The sequence below is a fragment of the Meles meles genome, chromosome 10, assembly GCF_922984935.1.
Source record: "Meles meles chromosome 10, mMelMel3.1 paternal haplotype, whole genome shotgun sequence".
NCBI lineage: Eukaryota > Metazoa > Chordata > Mammalia > Carnivora > Mustelidae > Meles > Meles meles.
Window position 1 is genome coordinate 96825971 of NC_060075.1, and position 16104 is coordinate 96842074.

The 16104-nt window shown below is 50.6% G+C and overlaps 1 protein-coding gene across 6 annotated transcripts in view; it reads right to left on the reverse strand.

Annotated features, from left to right (window-relative positions):
- Nucleotides 1-16104, reverse strand: part of TNS3 (tensin 3) — a 200427-nt gene that overhangs the window by 155326 nt on the left and 28997 nt on the right. For 5 of the 6 annotated variants that reach the window (XM_046020349.1, XM_046020350.1, XM_046020348.1 and 2 more), the window contains one exon: nucleotides 4292-4400. In XM_046020349.1, the coding sequence (XP_045876305.1) occupies nucleotides 4292-4400 (109 nt within the window). Of the gene's footprint in view, nucleotides 1-4291; nucleotides 4401-12431; nucleotides 12454-16104 lie in introns of those variants that run through there. The other variant, XM_046020353.1, reaches the window with a different exon arrangement.

Consider the following 16104-nt stretch of genomic DNA (forward strand, 5'->3'; position numbering starts at 1 on the left):
GGAAGCTTTTATACAACACTCCGCACATATTTACCAAGGGAGAGATGAGCTCTTGCTTCCCGGCTTCTTGCCCATCTACACTCAAGTTCACCAGCTTCTCTGGGTTCCCAGTAACCGGCTACACAGACAGGAGGGGACCGGAGGCCCCAGCACAGGGCAGCCTGCCCTAACGGTCACTGCTCAGCCACGCTGCTCTCTCAGCTAACTTGTTGGTCCTAACTGCCACCATGTCCTAGGGCTGTAACATAGTGTCTGGCACAAATCAAGCACCTACCACGTGTACCCGATCTGCCATCTACCCAAGTCTTCATCAATAATCACTTAGTATACTGTGGACCACGATGGTCTCACAGACAGGACTCCCCCCTCAGACTATAAGCCCCTCTCAGAGAGGATGTCCCCTTTAGACCGTGACAGACCCCTCACAGATGGGTCTCCTTCCTCAGACTATGAGTGCCTCCTCACTGACAGGACTCCTCCCTCAGACTGTTTAGAGTCTCCTCACAGACAGGACACCCCCTTCAGACCATGAGCGCCTCATAGACAGGATGCCGCCCTCAGACTATGAGCGCCTCCTCACAGAGATGATGCCCCCTCAGACTGTGAGAGCCTCCTTACAGACAGGTCTTCCCCCTCAGACTATGAGTGCCTCCTCACTGACAGGACTCCTCCCTCAGACCATGTGCCCCTCATAGATGGAACCCCTCCCCACTCAGAGCGTGAGCTTCTCACACACAGGGCACAGCGTTCTAATCCTCTCATTTTAGGAAGTGCTTAACACACAGTCTGTTTACTGAAGGGGAAAAGTCATCATCAAATCCTCCTTACAAAACTTCCTCATTCTACTTTCCTCTGGCCTCCTTGTTGCTCCCTTTCTCAAACTTCACCTCTTCAGGCTCCTCCCTAGAGGGTCCCTCGATGCAGCATTCCTTCATTCTCTGTCACTTTTCCATTCCAGTCTGTTCTGTCCTATTCCACCATGAGATCGAAGCAAATCCTTTGCAACGGGATCACTTCTGTTTGGTATGACCCTGCACCCTCCCAGACCATCTCCCTCTGGGGGCCAAAATCTCCCTGAAGTCACATCTCTCAACACCCACTCAGTACCAGAACACCAAGATAACCTGCACCACGGCCTCCTGCTGACCCACCTAAAGTATGACCAGGTTGGGTTCATAAAAGCATCATCAGTGACAACTTGAAAGCATCATTATTTCAAACCACCCAAGGGAACCTGGTGGAGCACAGTTACCACAGAGCCCTAACTGGTGGCAAGGACACAGAGCTGGGGTGGCATCAGCAGGGTTCTGGGCGGCATGAAGTGAGCCACAAGCAGACACTTAACCAGGAATAACTTAATCAGGGATAAGAAAGCCTCCACGCCAAGCATCCCGGCTTCGCAAAAACGAAGCCTTTTTCTCCTCATCTTGCTACATATGAAATATGAGGTAAATCAGGAGGTTAAATATGAAAGTAAGGGGCTTAAAGGTCAAGAATGAGCCAGAAAAGGAAGAGCAAAAATAGGAGCTTGAGTCACAGAACACACCCCCACCTTTCTCTACCGTCACCGTCACCACCAGCAGCACCATCACCGTATCACTGTCAACACCACCAGCAGCATTATCACCAACACTATCATCAAGGTCACCACTGTCATCACCAACATCACCAGCAGCAGCAGCAGCATCTTCTTCCTCCTCACCTTCATCATCTTCATCATCACATCATGACCATCACCATCACCGCCATCTTCATCATCACCACCACCATCACCATGATCATCATTACAATGAGCATTATCATCAACACCACCAACGTCACCACTGTCATCGTCATCCACATCGTCATCAGCCCCATTATCATCACCATGATCATCAATATCACCACCATCATCACCACGTCACCATCATCACCACCACCACCATCACGATCATCATTACGATCACCATCACCACCAATGTCATCACCAATGTCACCATCACCACCACCATCACCGTCACCATCACCACCACTATCACCATCACCATCACCCCATCATCATCACCATCATCATCATCATCATCACCATCATCATCACCATCATCATCACCATCACCATCATCATCATCATGTCACCATCATCATCATCATCACCATCATCACCATCACCATCATCACCACCATCATCATCATCATCATCACCATCACCCCATCATCATCACCACCACCATCATCATCATCACCATCATCACCATCATCATCACCATCACCATCATCACCATCATCATCATCACCATCATCATCATCACCATCATCACCATCATCATCATGTCACCATCATCATCATCACCATCATCACCATCATCATCACCATCACCATCATCACCATCATCATCACCATCATCATCATCACCATCATCACCACCATCATCATCATCATCATCATCACCATCATCACCATCATCACCATCACCATCATCACCATCATCACCAACATCACCAACATCACCACCATCATCTCTAAGACTACTGGACACTTTCATGATCCAGTCAATGCCCTGTGTGTTCCACATGTACTTAATCTGTTATTCACAGTAACTCTAAAGGAAAATTCAAGCACAGAGAAACAGAATGGAAACCCCAGCTGCCCAGCTCCACCATCCTCGCTCAGCTCCAGCATACCTACTGCTTCTCCGGAAATGAACTGAAGAAAAGGCCCCTCCACCACAACCTCACGGAGCCGGCGTGCATGACTGCTTAGACAACGTATGTCGGGGCACGCCTCATTGTCTCCAGGCAGCACGTACATGGGCTCAACACGCAGCCGCATGAGACGTGTATAAATCACAGGAGACAAAACTACTCATGGTGTCTTTGCATGGTCTCTACAGTTTACTGACAAAAGGAACAGACTACAGAAATTAACTACATTTCATCAGGGGCAGGGAAAAGAACCAAGGAAGGGCTACGGTATCCTCTGAGCAGCCAATCACAGTCACCCACCGTGATCTTGCCGGGCCCCGTCTACACCCGCAGTGACCCTGCCAGGCTCCACACTCCAGCTCTGGGAGCAGCGTGCCCACAACCTGCCCCACATGCCAACACTGTGGGGCAGAGGAGATACCTCAAGTCTCCTGTTTTGATCCCAGTGAGACTGTTCCTTCCACAGGCCTTCTTCTCCTGACAGTGTCACAGGGGTGCCCATCGTACAGTCACGTTTGGAGCCATCACAGTGATCCCTTAAGACAAGAGCACTAGATCCCACCATACAAGACCTCTCCAGCCCAAGCTACAGCTCACAGGGGCCAGGTGATGGGGAGCCCCCCAGGCCCCATCACACAGGCTGCCTTCACGGAGAAGGGAGAGGGGCCCATGGATAGAAAAGGGGGGTCACGTGGGGAGCAGCACCCCCCCACCCCGGAGGCCGTGGCAGGAAGGACGGACAGAGGTGGTGACATGCTCATGGCTCCGGAAGCACCATCAGCAAAAACGACACAGGGCCCTTCCGAGAAGCAAACACACCAGTCCTCCCACACTCAGGCCCTTTCCCTGCAAGAGAGACCCTGAGTGGCCCAGGGCTCCCCCTCCCCACACAGAAGTCTGACCCTCCTCCCCCGCGGCCCCTCCCCAAAGCAACCCACAGGGACTGAGGACCAGGGTCCCTCAGGGAGAAAGGGGAGCTGAGAGGCAGTCGCGACACCACAGAAGCCTCCTGGGGACACCCCACCAAAGAGAGGACACCACAAGGCGGGCCCCACACCTCCTCCAGGCCCCAGTCCCCAACCTGCCTGTGTTCTGCAACATGGACCCACGGCCCCCAACCAGGATTCTAGGGTTCCAGGGATACAAGCAACGTTGTTCTCACTGGCCCATTACCCAGATTCATCACTGCACAAGCGCACGACCGACCTGGGCTTGAGCATCAGAGCCCTGACACCAGGCTGGAGGGTCTGCCCTGCCCCCAAGCTGCAGAGCTTTCGGTTCTAAACTCACTGAGAGGTCAGAGCACAAGACCGGATAACCTGAGTCAGGGCCCCCATCTTGGAGGGAGGGCAAGTCACAGCTGCTCTCTGCTGCCCCTCACCCACGCCAGCAGCTTTGCTCCCTCCCCAAAAGTTTCCTCCCCAGTGAATCTGGGTAAATACAGTGGGTCCCTGCCCCAGTAAGGGTGGGGGGTAAACACCGGCTCCAAAGGGGAATTCCATGATATAACTTTTGGAAACTCCCGAAAGCAGCTTTTCATTTTGGTTTTTGTTTGTGCGTCTGCTGCATTTTGGTTTCATTAGCAAGGAAATGAGAAACGGGTACTCACCTCTGCATGCGATCCCTTGGCTGTTGATAATCTGCTTGCAAACCCCGCAGACCTGGGGTTTCTTAAAGGCTTTGTTCTTAAAACTGTGCACACTCGTTAACTCTTCTGGCTGGAAAAGCAAAGGGAGAAACTGTCAGCCCCACGATTCATTGTTTGTTTGCTTTTTCTCTTCTCTTCCAGGAAATTCAGAGTCTAGCAGTGTTTGGTAAGAGCTAAAACAGGAACTTCATCCATTCAACAGAGAAGAACAAGAAGACTTCCAGCCAGAGCTGGGATTCCCCAAGGGAGCTCAGATGCCCTGTCAGCACTCTCAGTGCCCTTGCCCCACTCCCCCACCCCCCCTCACGCCCCCCACCCCTGCTTGCAAATCCCCCTTTAAATGGGTGAAGAGGGCTGGGAGCCCTGCACTGATCAACGCTGATAATGTGATCACATACTATCTTCCACCGACTTCCATGACACAGTAATCCACAGGCATTCCCGGAACCTTAATGCTTCCTCTGGAAGCAACTGCTCAGCAAACAGCACAACCGTGTTCAGAGGAAGCCGGGTGACTGATCCTCCCGGCCCCCGGGCCTCTCCAAGTGTACTTCTGCAGACCGAGAGCAGTCGTGGGAGACCAGCACGTTAAGATACACGGTTCCTCCCTAAACCCGGCATAGCACAGAGTTCACAACACGCGCGGGTACTGGGGATACCTGAGCCCCTCATCTACCAAACCTTCAGGGTCTGCAGGGTCAAGGCTCATGGCTGTATCTGATCATCTCACAAAAATTCAATTTGCCTTAGAAACCAAACCCCCATCATTCTACCCAACTGGTGACATACGGCAGCGTATTCTCCAGGGCATCAATCCACTGAGGCCCATACTGACCACCTGAAGCAACCACAGCCCCCTGGAAGATTAGTGTTGGCCAGAATGGGAAACGAGTGATACCACTGTAGTTTCTTACAGATGCTTTTAGAGCTACACCAACACCGTGACTCAGCAATTCCACTCCAAGAGACACTCCACAGAAGCAAACATATATACCCACAAATTCTTGTGCAAGAATGGGCAGAGCTGCCTTATTTAAAAGTGCCCCAAACAGAAATAACCCAAATGTCTATCAAAAGGAGACAGGATAAACAAACTGTGATATATTCCTATGCCAGACCACTGCTCAGGGACACATGAGAGCTTGCTACCATTACATGCTACTCATCGCGGGTGAGCATCAAGTGTTACCGCACTGAGCGAAAGAGCTCCGACACAGAGGCACACAGTGATGGCTAATTTATAGGACGTTCACGAACAGGCAGACCACTCTATCTAGTTCCTCATAGACTGGAAAACAGGGAGGTGAGCTCCGTGCCTGCCCCAGATTCCTGCATCTCGGAAGGTTCCCAAATGCACAGAAAGAAGGGGACCAGTGTACTACCTGGAATAGAGGAGACAGTGTTAAGCATCCAGGCAGAGGAGGGCAGCAGGAGTTCACTCACCAGAGCACCACGAAACAGGGCTGCTTGGAACCCCTAATAGGAGCACAAGGGGCCTCCAAAATGTTCAGCCAAGCACTGATGAGCACATGTGTGGTGTACGTGCACTTCGCAGTACAAACTACCCAAAATAAGGCACAGAAAGAGGGACCACCTAAGTAAACACATAGATCAACAGACAGAGCATCAGTGAGCTGTGGGAAAGTTCAAGCGGCCCAACACATGTGTAATTGAGGTCTCTGTGAAGAGGGGACAGGAGGATCACCGAAAATATAATGCTTAAGTCTTCCAAAATCAGAGCCAAACTATTAACCCATAGAGTGAAGAAACTCCACAAATCCCAAGTACAAGAAATGTGGCAGAAATGACACCAATGCACATGATAATCACACTGTCCAAACACAGTGATACACAGAAAACCGTAAATGCACCCAGAGGGGAGGAAAAGCCACATTACGAAGAAGACCAACCATTAGCACAACTGGATATTTCTCATGGAAAGTAAAGGCAGGGAGAAAACCATACAGAGATACAGAGTATGAAGAGAAATTCTGCCAAGCTAAAATTTTGGACCCAGCAAACACAGCATTCAAAAATTAAAGTGAATTTTAAAATTCTTACTATATGCAAAAGCCAAAATACTTTATCACCAGCTGATATACACTATGAGATGAGTTAAACAGAGTCTGAGCACAAAGGAAATGATCACAACTGGAAAGAAGCTTTACACAGAAGGAACAGTGCCAGAAATGGCAAGCATGTGGATAAATACATGAGATTTTCTTTTAAGATTAAAAACTCACTACAAAATAATCAACTTTTGAAACAAAAACTACTAACGATATAACATGAGGTCTAACAGACATAAAAGTAAAATTTATGATAAAACAGCACAAAGCCCAGGAAAAGAGAAATATAAGCATTCTACTTCAAGGCTCCTATATTTGTATAATATACATATTATATATATTATATAATTATATTATATCTTATATAATGTATAATTCATTAGATTATACACTATCCTGTGACGCAAGCTGTGATAAACGAGAGAGATACATTATAAACCCCAAAGCAACTACTAAAATAATAAGTGATAGGTAATAATCCAACAAAACAGATAAAATGAAATTACTTCTTAAAAGTTCAGCTAATCTAGGGGTATCTGCCTGGCTCAGTCAGTGGAGCACAGGACTCTTGATCTCAGGGTCATGAGTTCAAGCTTCATTTTGGGTGTAGAGATTACTTTAAAATAAGATCTTTAAAACATTAAAAATAAAATAAAACTTCAATTAATCTAAAACACAGCAAAAAAGAAAGTAGAGCAAAAACTAGGTGACAGAAACAGAAAACAAATAGCAAGATGATAGACTTAAACTTCACCATATTAATGATCACATTATGTAAATAGTTTAAATGCCTAATTAAAAGTCAGCGATTGCCAGATTATATTCCTTTAGAAACAAAAAAGACAGAGAAAATACACAAGGATAATGTTAAAGGAAAGCTGGAGTGGCTATATTAATATCAGACAAAGTTGACTCCAGATCAAAGAATGCTACCAATGATATGGAAAGGGATTTCATAATGATAAGAGGGTAGATGCATCAAGAGAACATACAATCCTAAAACTGTATGTACCCATTAACAATACCCTCAAAATACATAAAGCAAGAAATGAAAGAGTTGCAAAGACATAAAGAGGCAAATGTGTAAATATGGTCAGAAACTTATTTATCCTCTTTTAGGCTGAACCATGTCCCCATGAAATTCTTATGTTGATGTTCTAACTCCCAATATGACTATATGTAGAGATGGGGCCTTTAAAGAGGTAATTAAGATCAAATAAGGTCATAAGGGTGGGATCCTAATCCAGTAGGACTGGTGCCCTTACAAGAAGAGGAAGAGACACCTGGGGGGTGGGGAGTTTGCACACCAAGGAAAGCCCATTTGAGGAGGACTCACTGAGAAGGTAGTCATCTACAAATCGAGGAAAAGGCCTCAGGAAAAACAAAGCCTGTCAACACCTTGATCTTGGACTTCTAGCCTACAGAACTGCAAGAAAATACATTTCTGTTGTTTATGTCCCCTGGATGGCATTTTGTTATGGCAGCCCCAGCAAGCTATTATACCCCTTCCCAATCACGAATGCTTATTTTTATCAATAACAACAATTGCTAATTATCACAGAAAATAACCAAAGATAGGTAAGACTTGAACAACATTCTCAAAAGACTTGAACTAATTGACGCTGACAGAACATGGAACCTACAGCAACAGAATACACTTCCTTTTCCAGTGCATATGTAATGTCCATACTGAGGCAGACCACAGCCTGGGACATAAAGCAAGTCCACATAAATTTAAAAGTATTCAAACCATATTAAATATGTTCTCTCACCACAGTGGGATTATATTAGAAACCATAAAAAAAAATCCTTGTAAAATCCCCCAAGTATTTAGAAAATAAACACACTTTTAAATAATATATTGTAGCAAACAGGATTTATCCCAGGGAGGCAAAGCTGGTTTAACATTCAAATAACAATCAATAAAATAAAAGAGAAACCTACACACTTTTTCAATTAATCAGGGGGAAAAAAAAAAAACAAAAACCTCTGACAAAATCCAACATCCATTTCCTGATAAACACCCTCAAATCAAAATAGAGAGAGACTTCCTCAACTTGGTAAAAATCTACCACAAACCCCAATTTAAGGACAACAGACTGAATGCTTTTCCCTTTAAGCTCCAGAACAAGGCAAGGATGTCTGCAATCAACATTTCTATTTAACACTGTCTTAGATGTTCTCATCAATGCAATTTGGCAAAAAAATAAATAATAGGTATCCAGTTTGAAAAGGAAGAAGTAAAACTGTCTTTAGTCACTGATTATACCACTGCCTTTAAAAACAAAAAAAAAAAATTCATGAAATGTAGAAAAAAGCTCTAGAACTAACAAATGAGTTCAGCAAAGCTGAAAGACAGGAGCTCAATGACTGTACAAAATGTAAATCTACATCTTAGCAATGAACATTCAGAAACTGAAATTCAAAGAACATCACCATTCACAGGATTGTCAAAAATACTAAACCTGGGGTGCCTGGTTGGCTCAATTGTTAAGCATCTGCCTTCGGCTCAGGTCATGATCCCGGGTCCTGGGATTAAGCCCCACATCGGGCTTCCTGTTCTGGGAAACCTGCTTCTCCCTCTCCCACTCCCCCTGCTTGTGCTCCCTTTCCCGCTGTGTCCCTCTCTGTCAAATAAATAAATAACATCTTTTTTAAAAAAATATTAAATCCTTAGGAATCAATCTAACAAAAAATGTGAAAGGCCTATAAAGTAAAAAATACAAACCATTTCAGAAAGAAAGTGAGGAAGACCTACAGAGGCAGAGGAATATACCATGTTCATGGATGATAAGACTCCACTATAGTCAAGATGCAGTTTCTTCCATAAAATGGACAGATTCCACACCATCTGAATGGAAATCCCAATAGGCTTTCTTTTTTTCAATCCATAAATAGTTTCTAAAATTCAGATTTACATTCAAAGCACTCAGAACTGCCAAAACAACTTTGAAGTTTGCACATATTTAAGTGCACAATTTGCTAAGTATCCAGACCCCAAGTCCTCACTCCCTGACCTACAGCAAACATAACTGATCACTCACAGCTACCGTCCCCAGCTGGCCTTACGAGGGACTGGAACTGGCAGAGGGGGGATTCCGATGTCAACAGCTGTTCGGGCTGTTCCCATCTTCCCTGCTATTTGAGCTTCCTGGAGCGCAGGCAGCTTAATGGCTTTCCACCTGACCAGCTCTAGTCCTACTCTCCCACACATCCCATCTGACCATTTCCAGTTCCTCCAAAGTCTCGTCACATCATCAGGTATCTTGGGGTATTTTTCTTGATCTTGTCAAGCCCGTCTAAGAGGCAAAGAGTCATGCACCAAACAGGACACAGGTTCTGCTAACTTGCGGTACAAGCTCTGGGACCCTGTGCAAGTTACTGGGGACTTGGGGACAGAGAGCATACCTTCCCCTCCTGCCTATGAAGAGAACTACCATAGAGGACCAAACGCTATATATAGCACGTATACAAATGAGCAGTCCATGGGCATCTCTTGGTCAGCTTCTGAAACCACGCTCTCAAAACCCCGCCCAAACCAGTTAAAACGGAAGATCTGGAGGCGAGGCTAGAATACAATTTTTTTTTCCAAAACTCACCCCGTGATCCCAATCTGCAGCCAGGACTGGGAGCAACCACTACATAAGGGACTAGACTGTAAGGATCCTCCATAAACGCAAGGCGCTGTGAGCACATCCCTGTACGTCCGTTCGCCGCAGGTCTTTGCAAGAGACTAAACCTCTGGAGCGAGGCTCCTGCATGTGGTGCCTGCGAGGGAGGGACGGCAGTGCTTCTCTCGAGAAGCTCAGGACCTTGGAAGGGCCCTCCTGTCCCATAACCATGACAACCGCGGACCCACACACACCGATGGGAGGGTGCAAAACAGAAACCACTGAGCCAAAGTTAGAGGCTGTGGGCTCAGACCCCGTCTCCGCCTGGCTCGTACTCAGACAGGAGCAGCTATTCAAACAGCTGAAAATGCAGTCCTCACGGCAATGCCCCAGTTGGCGCATACATCCCCACCTCGTGTGTGAGTTACTTGTTTATGGGCCTTCTGTCCACTGCTGCACTGCGAGGGCCCAGAGGCAGGACACAGGGCTTTCATGCATGCGTCTCAGAGCCCCTCTGCACAGAGCCTGGCAGGCAGAGAACCTCAGGCCCTCAATTAACATTTGTTAACCGAATGAATCGGCCCTAGTCTGCGGGCCAACCGGGGACAGTGTGACCTTTCATTCCTCCCAAATACTTTTATTCCAACCAGGGAGAAAGAGGCACTGTGTTCCTGCGGTTTTCTTGCCCGCTGGTGCCCACTGGGCCGCAACTAGAAGGCTGGAGGGTAAACAGCAGAGGTGCTGTGGTGGGGGAGGAGGGGGCAGGGCACGCTGAAGCCCGTCCCGTCCCCAGTCCAGGGTGCATCTCCAAGGTTCCTCGCCCCAGATAGTGTCATAACAGTTGCTACGCTTCATCTGTAAGGAGCGTCTCCATTGTGAAATGAGCCGGCAGGATTAGACGGCCTTTGTTCTCACCTGATCCAGTGCTTTCATTTTGCCCCGGAGGTGGGGCCCCAGAGGGCATGGTGGTGGAGTGGGGTGGGGTGGGGTGGGGGGGGGGGTCCACGCTGCGGCATTCAGCAGGCTCCGTTCAGGAATCTAAATTGCATTTAATTGTTAGGAGGAGACAGTTGGAAGGGCAGCGGGCAGGGCTGCCTGTTCCACAAGGACTCCGGGAGGGGTACCCGGTAATCAGTGCTGGTCTTGATTGGAAGGTCTCTTTTTAGAACGAAAAATCTCGGCAAAATTGAACAAGGAAAAGCTCCACGTGTGCGTGGGAGGGAACAGCTCTGCTCAGCTCTCCTCTCCAGCTGCAAAACTGCACACAGCTCTCTGGGGGTTCTCTGGGCTAATGCTACAGTAGCAACACGGTGACCCACACAAAGGCTAAATCAGCAGCAACCACACTGTTTTCCTCCCAGGGAAAGAGGATTCAGGCAGGAGATCTGGTACCTGGGAAACCAGCAGGCGGCATCCCAGGGAGCAGACCCTGGAGCAAGAATGCAAATCAACTTGACCCTGAAGTTAAAGGGCCACCGAACCTAACCTTCCTGCATGGCCAGAGTAGACCCTAAACCTCTGGGATGACGCCCGCAGAGGTCTCCACCCTTTGGCAGCCAGAGGACACAGGCGTCCGGTCACCATCCCCACACCACACACTGTCCCCAAGCTCCAGAGCCATAGCATCTGGCCATTAAACTAGTTATCAGAATGCAGGGCAACAGAAGTGGTGTGACACTTTGATTTCTCATTTCCCGGAATCTTAGAAAAGTTTCTGAGGGAAAAGAAAGTAATAAATGCCTAATTATTGGGCTCAGAGAAAAGGCTGCGAGAGCCAGGCGGGGAATCTGCTCGGTTTAATTCAAACGCAGTGGAGGACGGTTCCGTGGACCACCACTGCAAAGTGGCCCTGGTGAACTTGTACCAACACAACATGCCAGCGCATCCCGACATCACAAAGCTAGGGGCCCTTTCCGTTTGAAAGAAATCTGGGCTGCGCCCCCAGTGCATCAAGGACCAGTGTCCTACTTCCATTCCAGAAAAGGAGTCCAACGAAGCCCTTTCGAAAGGCAGTTGGATTAGAAAGTTAACCCTGAACTGTCTTCCACAGGCACGTGCCCTCACCAGGGCGTCCACCTCCTACCGGGCAAAGGCCCACTTCCCTGCTTCCCCTCTCTCCCTCTAGGCCTCCCCTGCGCGCGCGCACACAAAGTACTCACGCGCGTGCACAGAAACGCGCGAATGTGCACAGCCAAGATCTCACAGACAAGGTCTGCACGCGCAGTCAAGAGTTCGCGGACACACGTGGGCACACAAGGGCGCGCGCGCGCGCATACTGACCCAAAAGCTCTCCTTTTGGAGAACCCCCGCGCCCCGCCCCCGCTCCCCAGCTCCAAGCCTTCCAGCTCCCCTCTTTGAGCCCCGCGCCCCCGGCGTCCGGCTGGGAGAGGCCCGCGCCCTTGCGGGCCCGCACCCACTCACCTGGCGCCTGTGCCGGCGCGCCCGGGACCCGCGCGCGCACCCTCCAGGCGGTCCCAAAGTCAGGGCGCGCAGCCGCATGGCCGCTGGGACGCTGGCGGAGAACCCAGCCTGGCCAAGTGAGGACAGTCGCAGAGAGCGCTGGCCCCTCTCCCGCGGCAGAGCCCGGCTGGGATGCCTCCTGGGCCCCGGCGCCTGGAAGTCCAGGGCAAAGTTCGACCCCAGAGACCCGAAAGGACGCAGCCGGCACCTCCAAGTCCGCTCTACCGTCAGAAGTCAGATGCCGGGAACAAAAGCCAGGCGAGCAAGCGCACGGTCCCCCGGCGCCCCTCCATCTGACACGAATTAGCCCTTCCTCCCCCGCCCCAGACCGCAGCTCCACGGAGGAGGCAAAAGGCTTCTCAGCCAAACGCAGGCAAAGCGGAGAAGAAAGGCCTCCCAGGGCAGGGCTGGGGGGCAAAACTTCCGCCGCCTCTCGACTTAATTACGCAGGCCTTTGGAGGGGGTCAGCTTGACTAGGATTTCAGACCTCTCCAAGAATGCCAGCCTAGGGGCTTAAAGTCAAACCTGCGGGCTCAGGCTTTCAGGATTTTAAAAATCTTGACTGTGGTCCAGTAAACCTGCCTCTGTTATGTTCAGTATGGCTGGTAATCTATCTGGCCAGGAGTGCAAAGAAGGAAAACCCCAACTCGGGAGGGCTCTCTTTCCAGTGTGCCTCCAGCAACCAAGGAAAGCCGGGAGCCCTCCCTCCTAGAGGGAGGAGGACCAGCTATGGGTTGCAGCAAGCTCAAAGCTCAGGATTACGGTGCTTCCACAGCTGGGGGGTTAAGGTCCCTACTCTCTTCTCCTCACCATCCTCAGGGCCATCCAGCTGCTGGAAAATCATGTCCCGTTTTCCTCTCCGGCTCTGTGATCTTGGAAGGAAATTTAAAACCGGGAGCATGGGAGCTGAAGGTGACCAGGAGGGTGGTGGCAGAGTGTCACAAGAAGGGGAAGCCAGACACCTGGAAAGTGGAAGGGTCACTTAGCCTGAAGGACAGCCCAGAGTGGGGGAGAGCACAATCCTGGGACAGAATAGCTCTTTTCTTAAGCACGTCAGACCCCCGCTGAACAGAGGGGACATGGCTGCCATTGTGGGACAGTCATCTCAGCTCTGGCAGCTCCTGGGAGAAGGAAAGGCTGCCTTGATCATGTTTGGCCAGAAGAGGAGGGAGCAGAAGGGCTAGGGAGCCTTCTGGCCTCAGGCTGCTCGCCTATAACCCCAGCCATGGGCCCCTACTGACCTGGCCTGCTGGGTGCCCAGCCCGAAAGCGCCGTGCACAGACCTGGGTCAGGCTAACACTCTGACTTCCCATCTTTGATTCCGTGAGCAACTCCAATGTCTTAGCTGTGGAAGCAGCCAGGGTGGGCTAGAGTGAGGTCTTTATGGCTAACACATGTGCGAATTCCAGTGGTGGATTCAAGGCCAGAATTAACCTCTCGGGTTCTGGCATGGAACATCCATCCATCTTCCTGTTTCTACAGTGAAACAGCAAGGCTCTCCTCCTTTCAGCCACAAACACCAACCAATCCAGCGTCCCACCATTTGGGTGCAGACACCCATCTATTCTCATGGCTCCCGCCCCAAAACTGAGATCACTAATCATCTTTCTCTTCATTCATTCACTTTTAAGATTCATTCATTGGGGTGCCCCGGTGGCTCTGTGAGTTAAGCCTCTACCTTCGTGATCCCAGGGTCCTGGGATTGAGCCTCACATTGGGCTCTCTGCTCAGCAGGGAGCCTGCTTCCTCCTCTCTCTGCCTGCCTCTCTGCCTACTTGTGATCTGTCAAATGAATAAGTAAAATCTTTAAAAAAAAAAAAAAAAGATTCATTCATCACTACTCATTTTTCCAGGGCGGATTCACACTTTAGTTTTGCAAACATTTCTCAGTACTATTTCTACTACACATCCCTCTCCCCCCATGGAGCGACACAGGACCCGAGATGCCATCTGCGTCGAACTTGTTTGAGCCCCCAACATCAAACACAAGATGGGCACAGAACCGTGTCTACAAGCTGAGCTCGAAGCCAGTCATCCTGCTGTCGGGGCCCACAGTGCAAACATGTTTTCCAGCAATCCAGCTGGATCTACCATCAGCCTTACACACAGAACCAGCAAAAGGGACGGGAATCCCAGCAAACAGGAGGACCCCTCCCCCAATGTGATAAAGCTCCCTGACGTCCAGGCTGGGCTCCACACTCTGGGGGCCCCTGGAAAGGATCGTCAAGAGTGCGAACGCTCCCCAGGCCTGCAGATCACAAGGCAGATAGATGCTTGTTTTCATAGGGACAGCCCAAACCTCCTCTTATTTAAAAGGCACACTGTTTGAGTGCTTGGGTGGCTCAGTTGGTAAAGCATCTGTCTTTGACTCATGTAAATGATCTGAGGGTCCTGGGTTCAAGTCCCATGTCAGGCTCCCTACTCAGCAGGGAGTCTGCTTCTCCCTCTGTTCTTTCTCTCTCTCAAATAAATATATAAAATCTTTTTTTTTTAAATACATGAAAAGCACATGGTTCAGAAATTGCCACGCTTTCTTACTACTCATAGATCAGACACAGGTGGTCCACATCACAGGTGAAAACCAACAGAGCCGCCCCCACGCGGGGTGAGACCCAGCAACCCGTGCGGGGTCTTTGGGTGGAAGTCCAGAACATGACAGCCCAACTGAACCTCCCCAAACGCAAAACTGGGAGTCCTGCCAGGACGGCCCCTTTGCCGGCCACCCACTTCTCCCGCAGGCCCTCCCCAAGCCTCCTGCAGCGCCCTCCGGCCCACGTGCACCCAGGGTCTCCCGGGCTCTGCACCCTGGCGAGTGCTGGGGCTTGGCTCAGGCCGTCTCCAAGTTTGTTTCCCAGCTCTCCTTTGGGGCTGAAAAGTGCCGCCCTTCTGGGCTCAGCGCAGGACCCCTCTCCCACCCGGCCTCCCGGACTTCTCATCGGGCCCTCTGTCTGTCTGCAAGATCTAACCTTTGTCTGGGGTTCTCCACACGCAGACGAGCCGGGGCAATAAACGCCGACGGAATGAGAGAAATCGGCTTTGCGGCATTTCCATGACGTCCACGCCGGTGACTCGGTCCGTCTCAGCTCGGCCGCCGCCCCTCTGGGTTTCAGCCCGGAGCAGAGGGATCGAGGCAGGTGCCATCCCCGCACCCCCGCAGCCCCGCCTGCCCCTGCCGAGGGCACAGCCGCCCCCCTCGGGCTTCTGGCAGCCCGAGACCCCCGCAGAGAAGCGAGGCCAGTCCTTCGGGGGACGCACTCCAGGGGCTCCGGGGCCAGCCGTCGAGCGTCAGCTCCAGCTCCGCGCCGCAGGGCGCGTCACCCACCAGACTGGGGACCGGAGCAGGGGCCGGCGCTGACCGGGGACATGGGCCGCAGGGCTCCCTGCAGGAGGGCCGCCAGCTCAGAGCCGGGGTCCCGCGTGGGGCCCCGCACAGCTCCGCACCCTCCGCACTCGGCTCGTCGTACCGACACGCGCGGGAAAGTCCGGGAAGGCCGTGCCCGGGCAGGGGCTGGGGCAGCCCGCGGGTCCCACCAGACGCGGACACGCGCAGGAATGAAAACTGAGGCATGTGCGCGCGCGCATACACGGGCACACGCACATATGCACCTGCTCGCTCACGTCCGCCCATGTGCAC